This window comes from Excalfactoria chinensis, chromosome 7, assembly GCF_039878825.1.
Source record: "Excalfactoria chinensis isolate bCotChi1 chromosome 7, bCotChi1.hap2, whole genome shotgun sequence".
Classification (NCBI taxonomy): domain Eukaryota; kingdom Metazoa; phylum Chordata; class Aves; order Galliformes; family Phasianidae; genus Excalfactoria; species Excalfactoria chinensis.
The window spans coordinates 9,206,174-9,232,648 of record NC_092831.1 but is presented as its reverse complement, the minus strand read 5'-3'; the positions used below and the strand labels follow the sequence as shown (position 1 = coordinate 9,232,648).

General features: G+C 43.2%; 1 protein-coding gene across 1 annotated transcript in view; it reads left to right on the top strand.

The window, feature by feature from the left end:
* PDIA5 (protein disulfide isomerase family A member 5) overlaps positions 1 to 15,109 on the top strand; it is a 90,653-nt gene extending 75,544 nt beyond the window's left edge. Inside the window, exons 15-17 of the mRNA XM_072341820.1 lie at positions 4,076 to 4,146; positions 12,572 to 12,706; positions 14,868 to 15,109. Of these exons, the coding sequence (XP_072197921.1) occupies positions 4,076 to 4,146; positions 12,572 to 12,706; positions 14,868 to 14,948 (287 nt within the window). The 3' untranslated portion in view covers positions 14,949 to 15,109. The remainder of the gene's footprint in view (positions 1 to 4,075; positions 4,147 to 12,571; positions 12,707 to 14,867) is intronic.
* Positions 15,110 to 26,475: the final 11,366 nt, after the last annotated feature.

The window sequence follows — 26,475 nt, the reverse complement described above, 5'->3', positions numbered from 1 at the left end:
AGCTATGTACCTGTGCCCCACCTTCCCAGCCCAAACCAGCATGAATAATAAAGTAAAGCCTGGTGTGAGTTCACATAAGACTTCTAATGTTTTAATGCAAAGACAAGGCGATCTTAGGGCCTCTCTTTTGCAGGTGTCCTCGTGTGAATCCACGGGCCTAATGCGTATGCAAGCAGTCTTGGTGTCCTGGCAGGCTGCAGTGGTTAGGCACAACAGGTACCTCTGTGCTGTGTGGAAAAACCTCTAGAGTGCAAGATTTTGAGCATGGAGATGTGAGAAAATTTGACCAGAGCTGTATCAAGGTTGCATCATTCGCAGGCCAGGAACACAGAGCAGCCCTAACACGTTACTGCATGTGCATTGGATTTTGAGGTTTCTTGTTCTTCTGCCAAGTGATGCAAGTGTGTCTGCATTAGGAAATGAAGTTAGGTCACCATTTTCGGAAGTGGTTATAGAGGTTTTGAGTGCCAATGCTGGGATCCTGGGGAAAGCATGGACTTTCATGGAGCAGGTTTCTTACAGATTCATCCAATCACACAGGAAATTACTGCTCAGCTGATGTTTGCTGTTAATCCTGCTAAGATCAAACTTATTAATAACATAAGAACAAAGACAGAAAATGGGCAAAGCAAAGACCTACATGTGTGTGAGAGGTCTCTGCCCTAGATGTGCTGCTTCCAATGACGCTCAATTGAAAGTCCACCCCCTGGCCTTGTAGGAAGCATGTGCTTCTACAGTAGGCCCTAGATTGATCAACTGAAATGAAATTAATCTTCCTACCTTCAGTCCATGGCAACTTAACGCCCTATAAATACGGCTGAGAAGGATGTAGGACATTTTGATTCTTGACACCTTACTCATATCTTCAGATGTCACCAGTTTATTTTCCTTTAGTGGCAGCCTATCTGGAAAATCCTTTCCTATAAGTCCACATGCTTTCCTGTCCCCCGTGTACAGCGCTCGGTACATTTCCTTTCTTTTCACTTTCAAATCTGGATGGTAGTGTTCATACTTAAAAATAAATGTGTGATAGTGGGTGTGAAGAGGGAATGGGGAGAACAAGTTTTCTGTCTGTCAAAATGAAGACATCAACCTCTGCTTTTATTTTTTTGGCATGTGTGCCTTAAATAGAATGACTGGGTTGGGTGACTTCCAAGTGTTTGCTGCATTTGGCAATCCTTCTAAATTGTAACAGATGAAGTTCTGCTATTCCATATGATACGCTCCTTCCCCCTTTTTTCGGTGACTCTGTGAAGCTCCTTGGGAATTCAGCACAGTGTTCACATCTGTTCCGTGGATGGATGTCCAAGGCTAACAAAATGCCTACTGGACTCAGAGTTATCTCCGCCAAAAGCCATATGGTTGTGTTTTAGTTTTGTAAGCACAGTGCAGTAAAGAAAGGATGCTGGGCCAAGAGAGAAGGAGGGGAAGCATGGATCTGGAAGGTAAGCTTCTCAGTTGGTATTAGAACAGGAAGATGAGTAGGTCACAGAAAAATAGAATGTGAATGTTGTGAGCACGGATTACTTTTCCAGGTGTTGTGAGTTGCATGACAGTCATTTACCCAGCAGACTTTTGGGGGAAGTATTGGGGTCACTGTCCTGGAAGCATTCAGGAACTGTGGAGATGTGGCACTGAGGGCTGTGAAGGCATAGCAGGAATGGGTCAGTGGTTGAGCTAGGTGATCTTAAGGATCTTTTCCAGCATTCATGATTCTGTGATCTTCTTTGTGTGCTGCTGTTGACCATAACCTTGTAGCATGTTTACTCTTGCCTACTTTTTCCAAAATACTGTAACAGTGTGGATAATTGGATGCTCCCTTTTGGCCTTACAAACATGCACCGGCTGATGCTTCTCTGAACCATCAGCACATGATCTCCTACTGAGGTTGTTCTGTATTTGTTGGAGAGTGTGGCTCATGGAGAGCTCTGACCTGCTGCAACTTGAGAAGGAGCTTATAGCAAATCCTTACCAAATGCCCCGTCCTTCCAAGTCCAGCAAGTGGGCACCATGCTTTCCAATAAACTGCAGTGTATGAACGTGTAGGCTAGAGCAAGAATTCCAGTTTTAGAGCCATCTGATTTTTCTTGTTTTTCTTTTCTTTCCTCTCTGAAATTGCTTTTAGATGTTGTTGCCACTTCTGAGTTATTTCTGTAGAGCCGTGTTAACAGGCTAACAGTGGCATTCACCTCACAGTACAGGACATAAGCAAAGATGTGTCAGGAGACAGGCTTGACTCAGGCTTTTCAGTGTCAGGCAGACAGAACAGGCAAATGGTGAGAGAGAAGATGGGTTGCTGATGTGGACTGTTGGGATGGGAGCAGTGCTGGCAGCCTGGAGCAGTAGCCTCCTCCTCCTCCTTTTCTTTCTTGACCAGTTTCTCCCTGACAGATGCTGAACTGCTCAACAAAGTTTATATTTTGCAGGCTGTGGAGGACATGCAGGCTCCAGCTGAAGTATATTTGCCGTCAGGGTAGGCTGCCATTATACTGCATAGAGTTTGAGGCTAGTAAGGTGGATTTGGAGAAGCAGCTCAGTTTCCCAGGAAATGTCCCTTTGACTTCTTGCTGCTATTAGGTACTGCACAGACCCTCAGTGGCATTTATACGTGTGTGTCATTGCAGTGCTTTTGAAATCGCATTCTGAAGAAAAAACCAAATTCAAAGCAGTGTGTGTAAGTAATGCAATTGTATTTTGGTCGATGTCAAAGGGGTATGCGCCTGTTCCTTTGTGAAAAGAGTTCACACACAGTTACTGTTTCTTCTCACCCCAAAGAGCAAGTGCAGTTTGAGGCAGTGGCTTTGAGCCTGAGGGGGCATTTATTCAGTTCTGAATTAAAATTAGCGTACCCACTTCTTTACCAGTGTTTTACAAAGATGAACAGCAGTAGCATAAGCTATAATTGGAGCTTGTGAGCAACTCATCTGTTCTTACCCAAAAATAATACCAGGATGAACTCTCTTGTACCTTCATAGAGTTATGTGGGCTTGATGGAAGTGCATCCATTCCTTTTTCTTTTTCCTGCATCTGAGCAGAAAAAGTGTCCTGAGAGTTTGCTTGGGATCTGCTTGGGAGGGAGGTTTCAGAGATGTGGGCACTTTGTTTTTCATAGTTTTCCTGTCTATTGATACTTTGAAAGCAGCCTAGATTAATCAGACAGTAAGCCTCACATTTGAGGTAAGAGCACTCAAATCTAAATGCTGAAACAAGAGAGCTGTTCCTGTTTCATGTGTGTGTTTTCTTTTGAAATGTTTGAGTACATTTACTGTGTATTTACTGTACAGGAAGGGACAAAGTGGCCCTTTGTTCAGCACTCTGTGGTACCTGCAGATGTCAAACAGGCTCTCCCACAAACTTCGGAGTTCTTGCTTGCTACCTGTAAAACCTTTCTGGGGTTGCCCATTTTGTGATAAGCGGGAGGAGGGTCAGGAAGGTCAGCAGCAGTCATGCTAACCCAGGGCTCAACTCCTCCCTGTACATGAGGATTTGTTGCCTGCTGGACTTGCTCTTCCTCTCCCTTGTGGTCGCAGTGCCTTGGCTTTGGCACAGGCAACTCCCAAACACATCCGAATTCTCCTCATGGTTTTTAAGACAGTTTTTGTTCCAGCAACTTCCTTTCTAAATTCCGGCCTCCTCCTGTTCACCACACAACTATCTTTATTCCTGTCTCCAAATGCAGTTGTATCTGTGGCAACAGCAGTTATAGCCTATGTGGTAATACCCACGAGGAAGTACAGAGCACAGAAATGGGTTGTCTGTTTGTGGGTAGTGATCGTTCAGTGCTCTTAAGTGACTGGCTCTGGGGACTGGCCCCCAGTCCCTAAATGAGGACTTAAATGTAAGTACATGCTTATACTGCTTGCAGGATTTTAAACACGTGCTTGAGTTCATGTGGCTGGGACACATGGTGTGCAGATGCCTGGTCCTGCTCTATTCCTCCCACAGCTGGAGAGCTCTCATCTAGAATTATTTTTAATACCACTATGCCCCTAATTCACCTACGTGTCTTGAGTTTGTCGTAGTATCTTATTTACAACTAATGTTTGCGTTGTTCTTTTCTTCTTATGTCCGACAGGGTGCCCTCACTGTAAAAATGCCATTCCACATTTTACAACTGCTGCCGAAGTCTTTAAAGAAGATCGAAAGGTAACTAATTTGCTGTTGATCTTTTTGGAGACATTTAAGAACTTTCCATCTGCACTTTGCATGGCTTGCTTACCCATGAGGTGGTAGGTTTGCAGGTAAAATTGCTGTTGAACTAATGGATGTGTACGTGCATCTGAAGGGCTTTATCTTTTGGGTCAAACTGAGTTATGCTTTGAACAGCTTCTTTGCTTTCTTTTATTTGTGTTATTTTCTGTTCAGTACTTTGTGCAAGAGTTCTTTCCTATGAAGTGAGGCACGTTGTTTCTCAGTGGAAGATTAATAAAAGATAATTCACACCTTCTCCATTCCCCTTCAGCTTTTGTCAGGCATAAACCACAAGTTTTGTGACAGACATGAGAACTTTACCTGTATAACTAACCCTTGCTCACATAAATATATTACATTCCTGTTGGTTGGCTGGCTTGAGTCAGGGATGTTGTGCCCTTCTTAAAGGCCTTCATACTTCTGCCTTGAAGGTTCATCTGATGGCCAGAGCTCACCATTTCGTTTCCCTGCATTAGCTGAGCCATTTTAACTGAGGCCGTGCATGTCTGGGATTACAGGAAAAAAACAACCTGAGCCACTGGCTTAAGCAGATAACTGCTTAGAAACATGCTTATTATCTCTGTCTGAACTGTATTTCATTCTGATCTCTGTGTTTGTTCTAATGCCACGGTGGCTCTGCCTTTAGCTGTGGCAGGGAAAAGATTCAATTCAGTAGGGAAATGAAGAGGTAATTTTGAAACAGTTACACCCCTGTGAGTCTGCCTGCTGCCACAAGGGATGAATTTATGGTGCTTTTTTGCTCTTCCCCATGTTTTGTTTTTTTTCCGTTGCTCGCAGAAGCTAAAGATTGTCAAGAAAGAAATCATTCCTCTATAACTGAATGCATCAAATCAGCAATCCCTCGCCTACAGCCTCAGGCCCAGGTTGTGGAAGAGAGGCATGCAGCTCTCGCTTCTTACTGCTGTAAATTAGTGCCTTTTGGTTTCTTGTTTATTCCTGAGATCTCTAAGAACATATCCTTGTTTTCCCACCTTCCCATAGTTCTAAATAAAGCTGCTTCTTCCTAAATTCATTAAAATTTCACCCAGAGGAGATGAAGCAAATATCCCAGACGATGTGAAACTTGCTTATCAGAGCCCCAGGATGTATTAGCAACCAATGTGAATCATAGCATGGTTTATTGGATGTTATTGGACATAGTGGTGGTAAATGAAGGTTTGTGAAGCTTTTGACTCGGACCGCAGGTTATGAGAGGGCTGAGAGCAGAGCTGTAGTTGGTGTTTGCCGCTCTTGATTTCAGTGTAAGGCTGAAGTAGAGAGGTATAAAATGTAATGAGTTGGAACAGGAGGGCCAGTAGGGAATATGAAGACTGGTATAATTTTGGGAAGGGGTGTGCAGTTAGGGAAAATGTTGCTGTTCCACTCTGGTGACTTATGAAAGTGCCAGGGATTGATTAGATGGGGAGCACTGTTTAATTGTGTACAGCCATAACCTGCCAAGGTTTCTCACTTCCAGTAGTTGCCCTTGTGGGAAAGAAAACAATTCTACTTAAAACTTAAGGTTGCCCAGCTGTACCCATAAGCCGTGCTGGGCATATCCTCATATTTCAGACTGGCTGAGCCTGAACATTTCACTAATTTGTGCTTTTGAGGGGTTTGAAACTTCTCTAAAAATAATGCTTCAAGTAAGGAGAAGTGCTTTTTCCTTCAGAAACACAGAAGGAATACTAAGTGTATTCATTTTGAGTCTGTAGTTCTGGCTTTTTTCTGGCTTTTTTTCTCTTTTTTCCCCGGAGGAAGATTTTTTCACTTTACAGGAGTAGCATTTAAACCGTATCTTCTTTCCAGCAGGGGTGGTCCTTTAATTAAACATTTAATTCTGCAGAAGCCAAAGAAAAATGAAAAACATTCCAGCTGCGAATGGTTACAAATGGTATCTTAACAGGTGTCCTCTGGGAGACTTTGCATCTTTACATAGGAATTTTAAAGATGAAGAGAACTCGAAGCTGCTAAAACCTGTCTCTGGCTCTTGGGATTGGAAATAACAGGGTGATTTTGGTGCAGCATTCCCCCTAGGGATGCATGTGGCACTGTGTGCTTTTAGATCATCCACACTGCTGGAGTCAGAGTTGCTGTGCTTGGAACATTGGCTCTGTGTGTCAGCTTGGTGGCTGCATCACTGCTGGTGAATCAGCAGGGAGTCTGGGTGCTGGCCTAAGAGCACAGCCCTGGGTGTAACCGGGGAGGGCTCTTACAGAGCTCAGGCTGCTTGCATGGCTTTGTAGGCCTGGAGGCATTCAGTGCCAGGAAGAGCAGATGTGGGACAGGCTGGTCCAGTGAGGCTGCAAGCATGTTGCTTTCAGTTATTTAAAAAGAAAGAAACATAGAGGAAAAAAAGCCATGTGGAATGTTCTTGCCTTGGGGGACTCTGGCCTTTGCATACAGCTGCTAGGGGAAAGCCTTTGGCCTCTGTTTCGCAGCTGGAGTTTTGGCAGTGACCAAAACCAGAGGATGCACGTGTGATGGTTGTTGCTTTGCAGAACAGATGGAAGTTGTGCACTAACTGCTCTGGAGACTCTTGAAAGGGCACCAGCTAAATCTTTAAAAATCTGCATTCTGCCTTTTGGCTTATTGGAATGTTCAGCTTGAAGGAATTGATTTGTAATGCTCCAGTTTGGATTAGCTGAAGGAAAGCTATTGACTCTGCAAGCCCTCTCAGTAACAAATCCCTGTAACCCTCCAAAGAGGCTGGTGTTTGGCCAGTCTTCTCCAGTTCCAGAGAAGACAGTTCATGTTCAAATGCATTGACCCAGATCAGAACACTGCAGACGGGCTTGTATTGAAACCGCAATAGCAGAGATTACTTGAAGGACTGCAGCTCCTGGGCCGAGCCGGTGTGCAAGCAGGGAGCTGTGAGTTGTAGTGTGACTGGTAAGTCCCCATGTGTATTGTGCTTTGGCTTTTTGGCCCTGTTCTTAGGCTTTGAATGTGATGATAACCACAAAAGCAAAGTATAGAACCACAGAACGGCTTGGGTTGGAAGGGAGGTTGAAGATCATTGAGGTCCAACCCCCTGCTGTAGGCTGGTTGCCCCCCACCAGATTAGGCTGCCCAGCATCCCATCCAACCCAACCTTTTACTCCTCTGGGGATGAGGCACCCACAGCTTCTCCGAGCAGTTTGTTCAGCTGTACTGTGTAGGGTTATCCAAATGCGTTAAATATTTGAGTTTGGCCAAGAATTTGATCTCCCCTTGCTTAAAAAGAATGTGTTGAATTTCTTTTTTAATTAGGCTCATTAAAGATGGCAATGTTAGCACTGTACATCTTGGTGACTTCTAATGGATCTTTCCTTTGCAAATAGGCCTGCTTTGAGAACAGCTGATGAATTGCAGCCATGGTAATGCTGCTATGGTACATCAGGACATCTAATAATGAATCATCCATTCACGAGGCCATTTGCATTGAAGACAGTAGCTGAATCTCAACAAACTTTAGCAGGCTAGTTCATAACTGTTAGGATCCAGAGCAGGTAATATAAATAGAAACTATGCAGTAATCAGAGAGAAGAGTGTGCATCTGTCTTGCTCATAGGTGCTTTTAAGACATTTGGCAACAACAGACTTTTTTTCCTCATAATCAAGTAAGTGTCATATGGAATTGACTGTACTTTAAAGCCATTGCTTAGTAGCATTCTTCTCCATCTTGCAATTTTAGATTTGTTTTAATTTTTTTTAAGCTTATCATATATCATTCCTTCCTCAAATCAATATTCAGTTATTCACTTCCATTTTCATAACAAGAGTCAATATTAGCTCCAGCAGAGGTTTATTCCTTGAATCAATAAAGCAGTGTATGGCAGTGCATATTTTAGCAGGAGGGAGACTGCCATTGCGGGAGGCATTTTTACTGTATCATTGTATAGCAACTGGGAGACAAACAGTTAACATGAAAGGGGTTTAAAAATAGAAGGGAGTTACTGGGAGGTCAGGGGATCCCACTTTCAATTTTCTACACATCTGTTTGAACCACTAGCTGTAATTTTGTTCCTTAACTGCAAGATCCCCCTACAAGAAAAAGTTGCTTCCGTAATCCTTTTGGAAGGGAACTGTGGCTGCTGATGTATGATTAGACGATGCTGCAAATACTGCTTCTACCTTCTTATGCTTGCATGGGGAAAAGCAACAAGAACAGCATCATCCCTTGGCGATGCTGTGATTCTATGATCGTTACATTTGAGGCACATGGAGATCAATGGTCACACTTTCAGCATAACTCCACTTCTGCTTAAGCACCTCACTGAAAAGTTCCAGTGTTTGCAGCAGCTCCTGATCAGAGCACTTCATGCGAACAGTGTGCCATGCTCATTTCCCTTTTGAAGTGCTCTTTAGAGCTGGATGTGCATTGCTCACATTCATATGCAGGGCAGAGTTCATCTTGTGACTCTACAATTCACTTCCTGCTTGTTTGGTAAAACCATATCACGTTGCCATGGAACTTATCTTTTAAGATAAATGTATTTTCCAGGTGTTGCTAGAATCATACTAAACTTTACCAACTACGGAACAAAGGAGAGATTCACACTAACCTGATATTACTATTGTTGTTCACACTAAGCTTGTATTATTGGTAGTAGTTATAAGCTCCACAGTAGTTGTGAGGAACCACCAATAACATCAGGAAGACTAGATATATTGTAGGGAATTTCCTCAAGGCACTGAAGTCTTCTGATTGACTTTCTTCTCATTCCGTGACTGTTTTGTTCCTACCACAGTCACTGAACAGGATAGTGATAAACCTGAGCAGCACCGACTCTGGAGGGAGAACTTCTGTACCATGATGTGTTGTCAATATTTAAGGCGGTGCAGCTTTGGCTTATGGGGAATCCATAACCCTGTGGAGTTTTGTGCGTGCTGCAGATAAAGCAGTGATGTTCTTGTTTATATATTTCAAAATGGTTTTTTTAGTGAATTTCTCCCTCCAGTTATGGGAAAGTTAGGAATGCTCAAGAAATTAAATTTTAGCTCCCCCGGTCAAAAACTCTGTAAAATCCATAAAATCAATCTTGTCTTCTGAAAGCTGTTATGCTGCATTCCTTTTTTTTTCCCTAATGAATGTATATAGACACACCTGAGTCTTACACCAGCTCTTCCTGGTGAGAAAGATCGCATATGGGTTTTGCTAACCCATGCTTTCCAGTGAACTTAAATGCAGACTGGTTTGTCATAGTTAAATTGGAGCATTGTTTCTGAGAACAGTGCTCCCCAAAAGTCTCTCACCTGAGAACCAAATGTTGGTAGACATTCTTCAGCACTTGTTTCTTCTGACTCAGTTTCTTTTCCTAATGACACAAAAGCTGATCTCTGATAAGACTGAGAATGAGAGCAACACCTCCCTGCAATCTGTGGCTGCTTGCTTGAGCCAGGACACAAGCAAAGTCTCTCTCTTGTGGGCTGCTGTGACATTTCCCTATGGTGGTGAGCCGAAAACTGCTGTCAGAAATGGAGCTGAATATTCCCAGTCCATAAAAATATTGTCAGAACGAAACAAAGGGGCATTGGTTCTGTCTGCTGAAATACAGGCATGTTGTGGAGTTCAGTTGTGTGGAGTTGATGGAATTGAGAGTGGAATCGGTGCTCAGCCAAGGATTGTGGTTTGCTACGGGTAGATTCCAGCATTACTTTTCTCTTGTTGCATTGCGCTATATTTGATCTTCCACTGTGAGGCAGGCGAGGCAATTAGGAGTGCAGTGCTATGGTAATGAGTGCACAGAGATGGTAGCAGCCTCTATATTTAGGCTGCCTTCACGTTTACACTCTAAAGTAATCACTCAAGCTTTCCTAAGTACCCTTACTCAGCTGCTGTTGGCAGCAGGCATTTGAAATCTGGCTCCAGGATGCAGTCTTGGGAATTAGATGTCTCTCTGTGAAATTGTGCGCAGGTCTGCATGAGTTACACTTCTGAAAATTACCATTTCTCTTCTCCCACTGGCTGCAAAAATAACTGGATGTATGCTCTGAGGAGCTGGGCTCCAAGTGACGTTGGTAGAGCATCAGTGAGTCTGTGGGGCCATGTGGGAGCCTGCGTCAGGAGTGCTTCAGAGCACAACAGTCCACAGACATTCTCCAAATGGTGCTCTAGGTGCACATGGCCCTTGCTGTTAGGCCTTGCTGTTAGGGTAGCATGGCCATTGCAGTCATGCTTAGGCTGGGATCTTTGTGCCTTACTTCCCTGCGTGACAAACACACGGGTGGAGCACCTTGTGCTGTAGAGGAGAGCTGTATTTCAGGCTCTTAGCCATCAAAACTCAGGAAGGGAGTGGAGTAAATGCAAACAGTTAATGCAGTTGCTGTTGGTAGACACAGTTTGATCTGTTCATAATTCCTCCTGAAAACACAGGAAAACGCAATACCTGATTTGGAGGGACCAGCCTTGGTGATGCATTGACACAGGCTGCCCAGAGAGGTGGTGGAGTCACCGTCCTGGAGGTGTTCAAGAATGCTGTGGATGTGGCACAGATGTTAGTGGGGATGGGATAGGGTTGGGCTGGGTGGTCTTTTCTAACCTTAATGGTTCTGTGTTTCTCTGATAATATGATTGCAGCCCTCCAGTCATCTGATAAGAGGCAACAAGTAATGGTATTGAACAAGGTTAACAGTGGCTTAGTGCACTCTGCATTCTTTTACCATACCTTCTCATTGCTGGTATCTATTCTCATTAAAGCCTTCTGTAAAGTAAGTGGGGTTCTTTGCTCCAGCCAAAGCCAGCCTAGATGATTCCAAGGAGGTGCAGATAAAAGGCTTCTCTCCCTGGCAGTGTACTAAGAGCTAGTTTTCCTAATCTCCAAGGCTTTGTCTGAGAACAGCTGGATCATCAGTCCTGACAGCTCCATGGCTCAGTTTGACTACTAAGATCTGGATGACTGCATATTTACCCTCCCCTTTTCTGACTCTAATCTCTCCCTATGTGGTACCAGAGAAGTTAAGGGGGGAAGAAAAGCAGTTTTATGTGTTCTTCCTGCTTCTGGGGAGCCAGGACTTAAGTATTTTTTGTAAATTAATATTGTGACATTACATAAATGTTTGTCTCCATTGGGAGCTTTCTTGTACAGAGAGGTAGCCAACCGAGCTCTAAGTTTTGGCTGACTGCTAAGGTTAAGAAGACATAAACACTTGGATGAACCTCTTCGCTGTCTTATTATTCCTGCCCTTTCATATAACTGGCTCTGTATGAGTGGGAGTCTTTCTGTTCATAAGGGGGAAAAAAAATTGTGATCATCCCCATTTCTAACAGTTGTTAAGAGCCCTGTCTGTGTAATAGTTCCAAACAGGAAAGCAAACCAAATATTTAGGGTAAGAATATTACATACCGTATGTGTGTTTTCCATCTGAAAGTAGACCCAAGTGTGAACCTACTGAGCATTGTTTCATCAGGCTTTGAAAGTTAAAACAACGCAAGCAGGTTAACGAAGTTGGCTTTTCCATTCTCTTTAATTGCTGTTAGGTTAATGAGATGGAGTCTTCCGACAGTGTCACCATGAGACTGGAGGGCATTGTGGCATACTTAAGTGATCTTTTAATTATGGAAAGCCTGTTCAGCAGCAGCCTCAGAGTCATGCAAGCGCAAGGTATTTGGTCATGTTTGAAGGAGCCACCTGTAGTGGAAATCTGAAGATGTCTGCTATGAAATTAGCACCTGATACATCATAACCCACGACTACAAAAATTATTCTTCTAGTTTGTAGCTTTTTGACACAGCTTGTGCTTAAACCTGCTTACTCTTCAGCAAAGCATGTAATGGGGTTGTGAAGGCAGGCAGCCTGTGCTTGGAGCCAGAGCTGCTGCTCACCGTGCAGCCGGCGTGAAATGGCAGCACAGGGCTCTGCTGCTTTGCGTTACAGCCTGTGAACTGTGTTTTGGTTTAACATCAGAAATGTTAAGTGCAGCCCATTCTCGGTACTTCACAGGTTCAGGTTCCAAATGTCAAATGCTCCAAACTAGAGTTAGCCTGAGCTGGCGCTCCGGGGCTGCACTTCTTTGTATTCCCTGCTGAGCAGGCAGGCTGCGTCCTGCTCGGTTGTTTGTGTGACAGTAGCATCTAGAGGCTTCAGAAGGAATTAAAGCCCATTTTGCTAATGGCTGTGCCTACATACAGCCCCTGCCTTAAAGGATAGACCAAAAAAAAAAAGAAGACATGGAAAAAAAGCCAAAACAACAGATGAAGGCAGGCAAGCTGCACATAAGCAGCCTGCTTCCCTCCTGGCACTGCTCAATGGACAGCACTCCTGGACAGCACTCCTCTGCTGTGCTCTTGGCAGAAGACATGAGTCTCTTCCAACAGTGTGTATAAGCTGCTGCAGCATTCTGACCGTGGAGTCTTGCTTGGTCTTCTGCTGCCTCATGCTGATCTCTTGCATTTCAGATCGCCTACGCTGCGGTGGACTGTGCCAAAGATCAGAACCACGACCTGTGCAAGCAGGAGGGAGTTGATGGCTACCCCACCTTCAACTATTACAACTACGGGAAATTTGTAGAAAAATATACTGGGGAGAGAGGGGTGAGTAAAAGCGAGAGTCATCACCTGATAAAGGGAGGAAGTTTGCCTGTCTTGCAAAAGAATAAATGCTGCGTGGTACATTTTTTATCGTGCTGAAGGAATGTATAACCGCTTCTGTTACTGACACTCACAGATGAATCACTGCATACTGCACCACGGTGCATTTCTGCATTACAAAAATATTTGGTTTATTTTAGGAGTACAAGAAGAGGAAAAAGAAGATTTGGTAACGCTTTGTTACCTATTTAAATTTTTTAAGCTGAAATCTGAAGTCAGTTTGCACTGAGAGAAAGTGGAGAATGTATTGCAAAGGCTGCTGCTAGGTGCAGAATTGCCGTAAGATACAGATCTTGCTCCTGTCACTTCTGGAGCCAGTTCATGCATGTACTATAAACGTGCTTCAGTTCTACCAGGCTGCCAAACAGACCATTGGTTTCACAGCAGGGACAGAGCTGTCCTTTGGAGACCAAGGGATGCTAAATGTCTCATTCTCACTGAGTCGGACTCAGTTGTGTAGCTCTGGATGGATAGACCAACTGTGCCATCTAGCCAATGGGCTGAATCTTCATCCTTTTGTCCTGCTGTGGCCATGTAATTGTACGCTATGAGTACAGTGGACAGAAATGGCCTAATGTGTTCTGTGGTTGTAAAATGCCTAAAAATAAGGAACCAATCTAGTTATTTGTGTGTTCTTTGTCATAAGCATGTGGAGAGAGGTTACTTGTCAGCTGTGATTGATTGCTGAGAGAAGCTAAGGTCTACAAGAAAAGAACCTGAGGCCTTCAGGCTATCCAGTCATTTTACTAAAAGAACCCTGTGTGAAAATCATTGCTGCTGTTACAGTGTGCCAAATTATAGAGGGGCATGAAGGAAAAAAAAGACAGACTCTGAGGTTCTTTCTCAATCAAGATCTTAGGGAAGCCTTCGTAGAGCTTGGCCTCCCAGTATTCTCTTGCATTAGGACCACAGTAATTGCCAGCTTGAGGAGCTGATCCAGACGTTGTTATGGATACTGTGTTAAGTTCAGATTGGGGATCTTTTCTTAAAAGCAAAGTTGGGTGCAGTAGCCAACAATTAAGTACAATTTCAGCTGCAATCTTCATATTTCCAACCCCTGCTTACAGAAATGATATGTGAAAGGAGGTGGCTGATAAAAAGAATTTAGGAAGACAGGAGTGCTCTGAGGCCACAGCGGTTGGGAGATGATTATCCCAGTGCCGGAAAGTAGACTGACTAATACTCTCCATGCAGCCAAACATTTATTGGCTAAAATTAAATTACCCAACAAGAACATCACGTTCTCTGCTGCTGACAGCTGTTCCCTTTCTACCTCTCAGCCCCATGGTCTTCTGCTTCTGCAGCATCAGTTACGTTTTGTTATCTCCGGTGGTGGCAGTGCTTTGCACAGTGCCCTCTGTGGAGCTTCCAGCTCTGTTCATGCATCTGTTTAACAAAGCACTGGTCTGTAAAGGTCTTCCCATGAGCATGATGGCACCGGTTGAACCACCTTGGCCAACTACCCTGTACCTTCCAAAAGAAGACAGTCAACAGCTGTAGAAGAACGGTCTTGGCACAGTTGTTGAAATACAAAGGTTGGGCATCCAGATTTAGATTTTTGACTGGAATTTTGATAGTATTTTGAAGAAGTATAATTCCCTTCATCTGGATATGTGGAGGAGGAGGAAAGTCATCAGCAAAACTATTATGGGATGAGGAACAGTGGCAAATATGTTTATAGGCAACAAACGATCCACAGACAGATTTCAGAATGGCACAAATGGCTTACGAGTAAGGCAGGAGAGTTTTTTGAGCAGTTTCAGCAAAAAGGCATATGTGGCCTCTCTGGGAGCAGTTTTCAACCTTCTGTGAGTGCTGGGGTCTTTCTGTGCCCCGTCTCTTCACAGTTCCTTGTGAAGAATGGTGAACTGCGGAATCTCTGTGAATATTTTTCTCCTTGCCTTTTAGCAGAGCAGCACAAGGCCAGAGTACTGCATGATGGAGCAACGCAGAAGCAATAACTGTTCCTTAGTTGATAACGTGCCAGCTTCCATTGGCCATTGGACACAGAAGCTGAAAGTGTTCTTGGCACGTAGTTCTGGTTGTGGATTTGTTCAAAAATCATATATGTATGACCCGTATGTTTCTTTTTCTTCTAAAACAGGAGGCTGGATTCACCACTTTCATGCGAACCCTTAGAGAAAGAGACCATGAGAGAGTAGGAAAGAAGAAGGATGAATTGTAATGTCTGCCTCAAAAGAAGCTTTCCGCTGCACTGTGAATGGTTCCAGGTCTTTTGTTAATGCACCTGAGACTTCACACGTTCTCAAGACAGAGACTTTTTTTTTATAAACAGCCATGGCCATTTTGTACAATTTTGAAATAAAGTGAAACCACTTGATTTTTAAAAGGAAAAAAAAAAAACCAAAACAAAAAACCAACAAATTGGAATGTTGCCATAATGTTTTAAAGAAAAAACTTAAGCATTTTCTCTCATGTTGTGAGACTGTGCCCACTGACGCTCCTATGCAATATTTTTGTAGTCTATAGTGTGTCTGTGGGTGTTTGATAAGGTGTTTTTTTTTTACAGGTATTGAAGCACATGTTTAACAAACCAACAATGGGGGGGGTGGTTGGGGGAGGGAGGAGATGGCCCTTTTTAAGAAAACAAAACCAAACTGAAGGGAAGTGGGAATTGCAAGACACAGATGATCCAAATGCAGCTTCACGTTCTTCTGAAGTAGTTACGTGTTCTTCTTTTTCTTTGGGGGAAACAATACTGAGGTGCTCAGGGATAAGTAAGGTGTTGGAGTTAATGAAGACATCGTCATTGGCCAATCCAGATCTGTTGATTTCATTTCAATCTCTCTACCAAGACTGTTTACATACCTCTATAGAATGTATTGATTTAATTGAGCCAAGTATCAAAGACCTACAGAGCATGGGTAGAATTAAACTAAGCCCTCCTTTTTGACATCAGGATTGTCAAATGCCTCTGTATGTTATGGTAGGAGCAATGACCTTATGGGATATACAGTTACCCTTGTAGGGTATGCAGCCTCCCTTCAAGTTTTAACTGGGCCATCTGAAACATTTGTTGGAAAATGTGTTACGTTTAAATGTTTTGATAAATGCGTACTACTTCTGATAATGCAGTAATTACATACGTTCATGTTTACATACCAAAAGTTTATCCACATTTGTATGTTGGAGAGTTCCTTTCTGCTTGTGAAGGAGTTGCACACACAATCTCTTAGACAAAAGCACCCCTGTAAAAGCTGCCTTAGCAGCAGTTGACTTGTTAAACACCTGATGTTTTTAAAAAAGAAAGGCATTTTCTGGAGCTACTTATGCCTTTCATAGGAGGGCAGCAAGAGAGGCAAGAAGTTGTGATTTACTACAAATAAATCTGACAAAAGAAAGTTGCTTTTATTGTTGATCAGCCTTGTTCAGATTCTTCTGTGTTGGGTTGTCCAAGAGCTCCTCAGTCTGCCTGTTTCATTTTCTGTTTTGAATGTTGGAAGGTGCAGTTAATGGACAGCACATCACTGTGCTGCCCAGGAGATGCGTGGCAACTCGCATCCATTCTGCATCTATTTTTGCCCGTGAATGGCCCTGTGCGTTTGGCGCTCGTTAGGCTGCTGAAACCAGTAGTGAGTAATCTGGAATAGCAGTAGCCTGATGGCCTTGTATGGTAGCCAGCTTGTTAACCGTGACTTAAATATAAAAGCGGTGGAGCTGTGCCAAGTATTTTCTCTTTTTAGGCACCTTCATTCTCTCCATTCAATCAGCTGTCCGCTCGTACCTAATATCCTAGGGTGAAAAGAGCTTAATTTATTCAGAGTCTTACTGTTGTTGTTTTTTTCTTTCCTGTTAGCAGGATGCTTCATTTTGCGTTCAGTGCTTTTGCACTGAAGTCATGATAGTTTTCTCCAAGCCAGCCTCGTGCTTGGCAGCACATGTTCCACCCTGCACTTAACAAGTAGTACGTACTGATGCCATTGGATATGAAACAGGAATTTCTTTGCTTACCGGCAGGCAACTGAGAACGATAGTGCAGAACTTCCTGCAATGTTTTTGATCACAGAGTCAAAGCAGCTGGCACTAAGGAAGGCAAATAGTCTCCAGAACCGCTTGTAGGCTGTGCCTGTGTTTGTGCTAATTGCTGAGAAATGTGGGCTTCTTCTGAAGGGGAGAAAATAAATCATCGCTTGCCAATGGTGACATCACTTGTCAGCATCGTTCTGAATTGCAGGCTTTAGTAAATGTTTAAGATAGGACAATTGCACACTGTGCCTCAGACCCATAATTCCTTACAGCCGGTTACACCATAATAAAATTTAAATGAAGGATTCTCGTTTTTCCCTTCAGTCTTTTCTCAGTTACTTCTTGGCCTTGGGCCTTCATTTCTTTTTCTTCCCCTTGGCTAATCAGGTGTTAATGCACAAATATGCAATATTTGACAGTAATTCACCTTCTGTTATGAGGTTGTGATTCATCTTTTTTATAGCCTGATTTTCTTTTCTTTTTTCTTTTTTCTTTTATTTAAATCCAGTTTTGAACACCACAAACAATTGCATCAAATGGCTGACAGCAGCCTTGGTTACTGTGAACTACAGCGTGCCGTGAGCTGGGAGCTTTACTTCCAAGGCTGTTCAATGAGCAAAGCCAGGTTTACACTCAGGTACAGTGTTGTAATTCTGATGTCTCCAGTAAAGCAAAAGTTAGTGTTTGTATTTGCTAATGAAGCCAGTTTGTTTATATTTGGGCCAGTCAAATTAAGTTGAAATTGATTATTTTTACATGAACTGTGAATCAGAATTATCTAATATGTAAGAGCTCTTGTTTTGTGTGCAATGACCAACTGGTCCAACACACTCAGACTTACCAGCCAGTCCCGGGAGACGCATGACCTCAGCATTTGTAATCATACGGGAATTTCTGCCGTGGTTCAAAATGGGTAATCTGATGTTTCAAATCATGAATCATTTATCAGCAAGAAACTGAATTGCTGATAACAAATGGTTTGGAGTGAATCAGAGCGTTCTGCTCTGGGTGAGTTTGATCTTTCAGCCTTTTTAAGATGCCCTGACATCTGCTACACAGTTAATCCTAAACAGATTGTTGCGGAAGAGTAAAACCTGTACACCAACAGAGGTGCTGAGCAATGGGTGTGCGTGGCTTAATTCCTCAGCACTGGTTTGAACAAGACACAATATCCCACTGGTCTGTGCTAGACCTGTTGTTAGACCAAGAAATTATGGGCAGTGGGAGCAGATACTTGTGCACACTGGTAGCAGCTGCATGGGAAGTGGTTTTCCTATGTAATGAAAGAGCCTGAGATGTTGGGTTCCTTTCATCCCACAAAAGAGAGGAAAGGGAGTCAGACAAATCTAAACCGTATGAATACATAGACGTGTGTAACTCAGGTTGGAGTGCCAAGTCTGGGCACATTGCTGCCCACTGCAACCCCAGTAATGCTTTGGTCTCTTCTAAGGTGTTGTCCATCCATCTCTGACCCAATGAATATCCTTATTTGGTTAAACTAGAGCCACTCCTCCAGATGAGAGTAGAACAGGTTTGCTTTCTGTTTGGAATCAAGAACAGTCTGCCCAGGGAAATGGTGGAAATTTTAAAGAACCATAGAGATGTGGCACTGAGGAACATAGAGGGCACGGTGAGGGTGTGTTGGTGGTTGGACTGAATGATCTTAGTGGTCTTTTCCAACTTTAATGATTCTATGACTCAAAGAAAAGCAACTTAGCAGATCTTCCTCTTTCTCCCTCCTGTAGAGTTTATACTCTAAGTGAGTGCTTCAGAGGGAGCCTCCTTGCAGATGGGATTGCTTGCTGGATGGTTTTAGTTCTTTAAGAAGATTGCTGCTTTTCAGAGGAAAAGTCAAGACTGAGTGACTCAGTCTACTAGTCTATTTTCCTTTTAAAAATAAAAAGCAAAATTGCTCTCCGTGTTCTTGATAGTGTTACATTAAGAGAAAAAAAACATGTTGCTTTTATGGATTTCCTAGAATAATACTCTACCCCTGCCAACTGCATTTTACAAACTGTGAAGCAAGCCATTCGCTCCAAACGATGCTCGGCGGAGCAGGGACTGTTGTCCACGTGCAGCTCATTTTAATTTAATAGGCTTACTTCAGTGTGATTGGGTCTGTAATGTTACACTGGGATCTGCAGGAGTGTGTTCTGGAAATGGGAAAAACGAGCTTTTACCAGCAGGTGCTGAGCACTGGGGCCAGACGCTGGCATTCCTTTGCCTTTGGCAGCCCAGTGTCAGTGAGCACTTGGTGCTCCTCTGGAAGAGGCAGAGCTGAGCCCTGGGGGTGCAGCCCTTTGGCTGAGGCAGTTGTGTACAGAACTGATTGGAAATCTAAATTCCCTGTGGTTATTATTTTTTTGGCTTCCTATGAGAAGACGCTGTGTTTTCTCTGTGTATCCTCCTTTTATTTACTGGCTGACGAATGAGAGGATCTGGGTGTTTCTCCAAAGGGAGTCATTGCCCTAATTCTAGCCCATGGGTGTCCAACCTTCTGGCTTGTCTGGGCCACGTCAGAGATCTAGAGCTGCATCCACAAAGGTTGCTCCAAACGTAATGCCTCCTAATTATTTGCATGGACACTACAACCAATACAAAGAACACAGTAACATTGTTTAATAGAGCAGATTCTCAGCTACAAAACACTATTTTTTCCACATAGTGACCACCATCAGCTCTGCATTTTCACCGCTGATGAACCAGAGCCTGCATGCCGTGCTCATAACAATCTGCACCAGCAGAGGTGACACACTGCTGCTGTCACCACTGCTGAAACACATCACCCACCACCTCCGTGTGCTCACATCCAAAAATGGGTGTCAACGGGTGCAATTTTTACGCAGAAAACAGAAAATCAGTGGTATTTGTGAACTTGCTTTGTGTAAGTCACGCGTCAGGATGGTTCAGTGGCAGCGGCTGCAGTTCTCACTGAGCTCTCAGGGGATGCACTTATGAAAATAGAGTCGCAAATAAACCAAAACACTGATGATTTTTTCAGCAATCTTGAAACCTATTCTCAAGTTCCTTTATCAAAAGGGAAAGCACGGCTGCATGTTCTTTTTTTACACAGGGCCATGTTTAGCCAGTGTATTAAAATGCATGAACTTATTTGCCATGCCTTGAGCCGGCACTGCACTGCACCTCCTGCCCTGTCTCAGAAAGCATCACGGTGCTAATTATTCTCATTAGCTTTCGGACACTGATAATTTATCCTTCCTACTGCTCTTGGATCACTCAGTAATGAGCACCAGTTAGTCACATGTGGCAGATACTGCTCCCTCCCTCTCTACAACACGATTCCCTTCAAGCATTCATCACAGGAAAGAAGCTCCTACACGAATAAAATCTTTTCGAATGAGTCTCTGATGCCCCAGTTAAGTGGGTGTCTACATTGCAGGCATGCAGAAGAGCCTTCTTCATTAATATGAGCAATTCCGCGTGAGCTGATTAGCTCTTGCAGCTCATTTGGTAGCAAATGTGTAAATCCGTCACACTTTAAATGCCAAATATGTGCAGAGTTCAATGATGGAGAAGGAGGAAACGTGCAACAGTTGGAGGCTTTACTTGCAAAAAGAGGACCTTGCCCCGTGGAGCTCTGGATCTATCTGGAGCATTTGTCATCCCTCTGCTGTGCTCTTTTTTTTCCTTGCTGTATTAATAATCCCTCCCGCTGCTGTGATGGCCCTTCAGTGTGTGTGGGTGTTTAATTTTGCGCCTAACGTTTGTAACAGACACCTGATAGCTGGTCTCAATTCCCATAAAACAACAGCAGCTGAATCCACGCAGCCTTCCTTGCACAGCCCGTGAAACCCAATCAATCAGTTGCTAACACTGCATTATTAATGACTCAGCCACCATCAGTTTTCCTGTCCTTTTTTGTTGGTGACAAACTTGGGAAGAGAAAGGGGAAAGAAGAAGTCTGAGCAGCCAGTTACACAGTTGGTGCTGTAGTGCTCCTACCGATACAGGACAGGCACTACGAAATCATAGGACCTGCACAGAGAGCAGGCTGTGCAGGTAGCTGAGAGCTGTGGGCTGGTTTGGGGCTTCTGGGATGAGTTGGGGCAGGAGTGAAATAAGGCAAAATCTCAGAACGTCTTTTTGGTGAACCATTGAGTGTCTGACTAGCAACAGCCACCCCTCACAGCTGTGTGAGGCTGAGAGCTTCTTCTCACGCTGCATTTCTGTTCCATCAGACATCACGACTGCCAGCTTTCTTCTCTCTTTCCAGCAGCTTTATTGCTGGAGGCTGGCTTTCTCCAAGCTGAGCACAAACTACTGCATACAGGATAACATTTTCTAGGAAAATGTGGATTGTGGTAATGACCTACGTTATCCTATAATCTCCAAGTTGCTGGTGAGGAGCTTGTTTATGTTCCCTGCTCTCTGAGCATGGAACAGGGCAATCAGGTCCCTCTCCAGAATGTAGCAAGACCTCTTAACTAGCCTGGGATCTGTTTTCCATAGTGAGAGCTGGCTGCAGAGGGGATGTGACTTCAGGGACATTATGGAGAAGACAACATAGGCTGAGGATAATTTTCAGAGTGGAAGGAGCTGCCTTCAAGGTTGATATTCTTTGGCACAAGGGGAGGAGGACTGGTTCATTGGAGAGCTGCTGCAGAAACACAGAGCCTCTAATTTACATGGTGCTGCTCACTTCTGGCTGATCCCTTAGGACATAGGAGCCCATCACCCCTTCCACCTGCAGGAGACAGCACAAGGATAACAGCATGACTCCTAAAAGTCCTAAAATCTACTTCGCTGCCACAGCATCCATTAGGTGAGAGAGCAGAACAAAAAGAGGGACTACAGAAGCAGCAGAGGTGGAGTTCACCATGTAATGAAGTCTTCTCTCTTCAGAGAGGTACCGCAGTATTAGCTGCACTAGGTTTATTTTGGATAGATGTATAATCTTAATTGTTGTATATTGTTTGCATTGTAGTCTCAAGATCTAGGTCCTCATTATGCTAGATGCTGTACAAATATATAACAGACCGTCATGCATGGAAAGGCTTTTATTATGTAAATAGTCAGGTTGGGAAAAAAAGAGAAGTGGTGTTATCTGTGTTTTACAGATGAGGCAGCGAGAGGGAAAAAAAGGCAAAAGCGTTTTGCCCAAGGACATACAGTCTGTGGGTCAGTGCTGGACTTGAAATTCAAGTCTCGATTTAGTTCCTTAGCAGCTCTTCTTTCAATTTGGGTACTGCACACAACATAATTAAAAATAAAAACGAAGCACAAAGACAACAATACCGTGTGTAATTTATCTCAATCTGGAACAATCATCCAGTACGTCTGGGACAAATCCTCCCCCACTCTTCTCTGTTCTCCAAAACCTGTATTTCTTTCACGCCTTATACCTGTCATCACCTTACAAGTCACGTTACTGCACGCTTTGTTCTGTGATATTCTGCAACATACATCATGTTTCGCAACCAACCTGCTAGGGAAAAGGCTCTGTTCCATATGGGGCCATGTCCCATTGGCACAGCTCACTCCATTTATATTCCAATCCTTTTTAGGAGTGTTACTAGAAGTAACAGTTCTAAATATTTAGAGTAATGAAGTAGAAAGGATGCACGTGTGCTTCTGCCAGTGAATACAGCGAGGCATCCAGTGTGCTTACAGTCACTGCTCAGCTCTGCCTGCAAAGGCAAAAATGCATTATTGATGTAAATAAATAATCTATACCGAAGACGAATAAAACATGGATTTCATTCAGAAGGCACAATGCATTTGCTTTGTGTATATCAAGGTTTTATGCCAGGCTCTAAGGAATAATGTGGAAGGAGAGAAATGTAGAAGTCACGACAGTCAATGGAAAACAATAAAACGGAATTGGTATTTACTAAGGCTAGATAATGCCAGACTAACTCAATAGCTTTCTCTGATACAGTAATTATTTAGCTAGGCAAGGAAGGAAAATCTGTGTCTGGACTTCAATAAAGCAGCTGATTAGGAGCCATGTGTAAAATTATATCTCCTACCTGGGGAAGTCTGAGATTTATAGAGAAGCTGAAAGGCAGGCAGTGTGCTAAGAGAAGCTGAGGCACTTCGGAAGGGAATCATCCGGAGTTCCTAACAAGTCGGTCATAGGATTGATTATTGGTTATTATTTCCTTAATGACCTAGGTGGAAAACAGAGGCGTCTGATAATTAAAATGTCTTGAAGTCATGTGGCTAAGAGGCATCACTGGTGCAGGGAAGGTTCAGAATGCCACACAGCAAGAACCCAATGTCCTTGGTGAGGGAGGCGACAGCAGAACAACTGCAGGAAACAGCAACGGCACAGAAAGATTCGTCTTTGTCCTCATATTGTGTGGGACCAAAAGGGCTACTGAAACCTCACAGTGCAGTAGGAGAAATGCTGGCAGAAAAGAAAGGGAGCATAAACAGCCCTGTCTAGGACCACAGCACAACTTTGTGACAATAGATGGTCCTGATCGGTCATGTTAAAGCTGGATTCTTAGCAAAAAGAACTGCTGAGATGATGGGAGAATGAAGAACCTCTTAGGGTACAGAAGTGACTACTAATTCAGCAGCAGAAGGCTGAGGTGAGAGCTGACTGCTCTTTATTAATACACTGGCAGGGGAAATACTAAAACAAGGGGGCATGAGAACAAGCGAGAATCTGTTGCCACGAACAACTTGGGCAATCAATTCGGTGTTTTTCATTTGCCTACCTAATGAGGGTGTAAAAATTATAAGGACAAAAACATACCTGGCTTTAGCTCAGAACATGTATTAAATGGATTATTTGATACAGATGCCTGCAGTGACTGGGGACTGGATTTGATGACCTAGAAGTTCCCGCTGAGCCTATGCCTTAGTGTATTCCTGTGTCTTAGTGAGTTTCTATTACCATGAGCTATCACCTCTATCTTATATCAGAAATTGCAGTACTTACTAATCCCTCCAGCCCTAAGAAACCTTTCTGTCTTTCTGAATTAAATTTCAAATAGAACAGCCTAACTTGGATGTTAGATTGTGGATTGCGAAGCCATGCATTTGTTTCCTGCTCAAGTAAGTTTGTTGTGGCTATTATCATAAAGACTAATTTCATTAGGGACCAAGGGCTCCTCGAATATGAACTGGAGCGTTTATGGAAAAACTTTACTAGCAAATAATAATTTTCTTATTTATTGTAATTCTTTTAAATGGCGCTTAATGAAATGTTTGGCCTCATGAAGTGATCAGCTTGGAATGAATTTCCCTCATATGAAAATATTTAAATACAAACAAAGTCTGCTAATGTGTTCAGTTACAGTCATGCAGGGAACTAAAGGGATTATGTGTACTAGGAGTATATTCCTGCAGCTTTCCAGAACAGCTTCTTCTCCAGGGAAAAGCAGAAAAGCTCCAAGGAGAGACTGTTACTGTAGGGATGGCTTGGGACACGAGCATCAGAAAAGCACACTCGTGTTATTTCCATAAGCCCAAAATGCTGATAAAATAAATGCTGTAAATAAAAATGCATTAACAACATGCTGCTTTTCAAACTAATTGAGATGCAGCACAAAGATTGCTTTTCAGCAATACAATGTTCTTTATGCGGGAGATCATGCTGGGGCCTACTGCAACAAGAACCATTGGGATAATGCTGTTTTGTTCCAACATCCGCATTTATTAGCATTGAGATACTTCGTTGTGACATTATGAGGTGTAAAGCCCTCAAGAACTGAACACTACTGTTGCATGAAAGAAACTCTTTGGCCAGCATGGGCCCTTAGGTTTGAATCAGCAAAGAAGTATTTAAAGCACAATAATAATAACAGAATAATGGATATTCTACTGATGGTTTTTATGACCTTGTTCACACTTCTGTTAGTGAGAAGAGTTAATCAGCAAGGAAAGCAATGTCTCTAGTGTTAATTTTCCTAACTTCCTATTAGTCATTCAAATGACAAAAGACCTTAGCTCTTGTGATCATCTTGTCCAAAACCTTTCAAATCAGATGCAAATCTGTTTTAGAGCACAGAGCTGTTAGAATATCATGAGCTCCCAGCCTGCGCTGTGGTGTCAGGGGTCTGATTCATATTTTTAAGCAGTGGTGATGAGGCTGGGTTGCACTGAACACAAACTGACAGACACTGATTCAATATATGTGTATTTTCATGGGAACTGGCATTACTGTAAAAGAAATGGGAAGCACAGCGTTGGATTATTAGTCTGGTTTCCAGCTAAACCCCGAGCCTGATGTGCCTCCAGCTACAAGTACCAAATGTTAAGAACATAGAAGCTGATGAAGTCCAGAGGAAGGAGCAACAGAATCATAGGGATGTTTGGTAAACAGAAGTTTTAGAAAGCAGTGAAAGGTTTGACAAATCTAAATCAAAGAAACCTAAGGAAGATGGTAACACTGTAGCCCATAAAAATGGGTTACAAAGTGGATTAGAGATCTGGTTTATTCCGCAGCCACTGTGGAGCAGCAAAAGCAATAACCAGCTTCTCCAGTGAGCAACTTCTTTGAGCTAAAAGCCATCCAAACCCATCTCTGCTGTTGTTTTTTCTCCTGCTGGCTGATGACATATTCAGCAGTCAAATGGCTTCATTATTTTGCTGTACCCATGAATACACACCTCGCTGTACATACCACAGGCACACACCTGGTACCAGTCCTCTTCGACTTCTGGTGCTGTCCATACCCACCCGTGCACTCCTGATCTCTTTCTCTCTCCTCCTTTCCAAACATCTACATTCCTTCCCTTGATTTGCCTTTGCACCGATGGGATTTACTTCTACAAATCTCACTTTTATCTGTCGCTGCAGCTTTCCCTAATTTATTCCCTGTGTGGTGCCCCTCTAACAATGTTTTACTGCTTCATTGTCTTAAGGGAACCAATGGGATGAGAAAAAAAGATATTTTATATGTATCTGGCTCGTTAGCCATGCACACTCTTGAATAACGGGTGCGATTTAAGTTCACCATGAGAGCTGGGAGTGCTGGAGCTGTAACTTCACTTCTGCCTCCCTCAGTGACCTTGTGCAGTTTGTTAAGCTCCCAGGGCCAGGCTAACCTAAAAATAAAGAATATATATATATATATATAATATATATTATATATATCTTTTTTTTTTTCCTCCTAGGAATGTGTGAGTCTCAACTAATAGACCCGTATAGAATTGTTGAAGTTCTGTTGATACAAATGCGAAACGCTTATCTTTTTGCCTTCAAAACATTCACAAACGGTCAGGAGGATTTTAGGGCTGAAAGATAAACAGTTCACGAGAACGAGAAAAATTAAAATGACACAAGTGTGCACTTATCACAGACCTTTAGGCAGCCTCTAATTAAGCAATCACTACTTCTCAGCGTTATACAGATGCTATCGCACGCTGTTAAATTGTGTAGCAGCCTGTAATGTTGTGCACTCTGTTTGTACAGGATAAGGGCGCTCTGGAAATTACTGAGATTAGTGCATTATCTTTCCAACGTACGCTGTCGTCAAGTCAGGATTGAGATGTTCCATGCTCAGCTGTACAAAAGGGACAACGTTTCTTCCTTGCAGGCCATGATACTCATTAGCTCAGGGGGCTGCTCAGGAGCCATCTTACCACTGCCAGGCACTGTCTCAAGGCTGTGCCACCAGTACGCCAGCACTTGGGGTTCTCTGGGTGTCTGGTTATAGCAGTAGGTGATGCTTAGAGAAGGCAGCCTTGGATTTGGAACATGCTGAGGCATTTTGGTGCTGTTCTCCCGGTCACCTTGCTGCTAGGAGATGC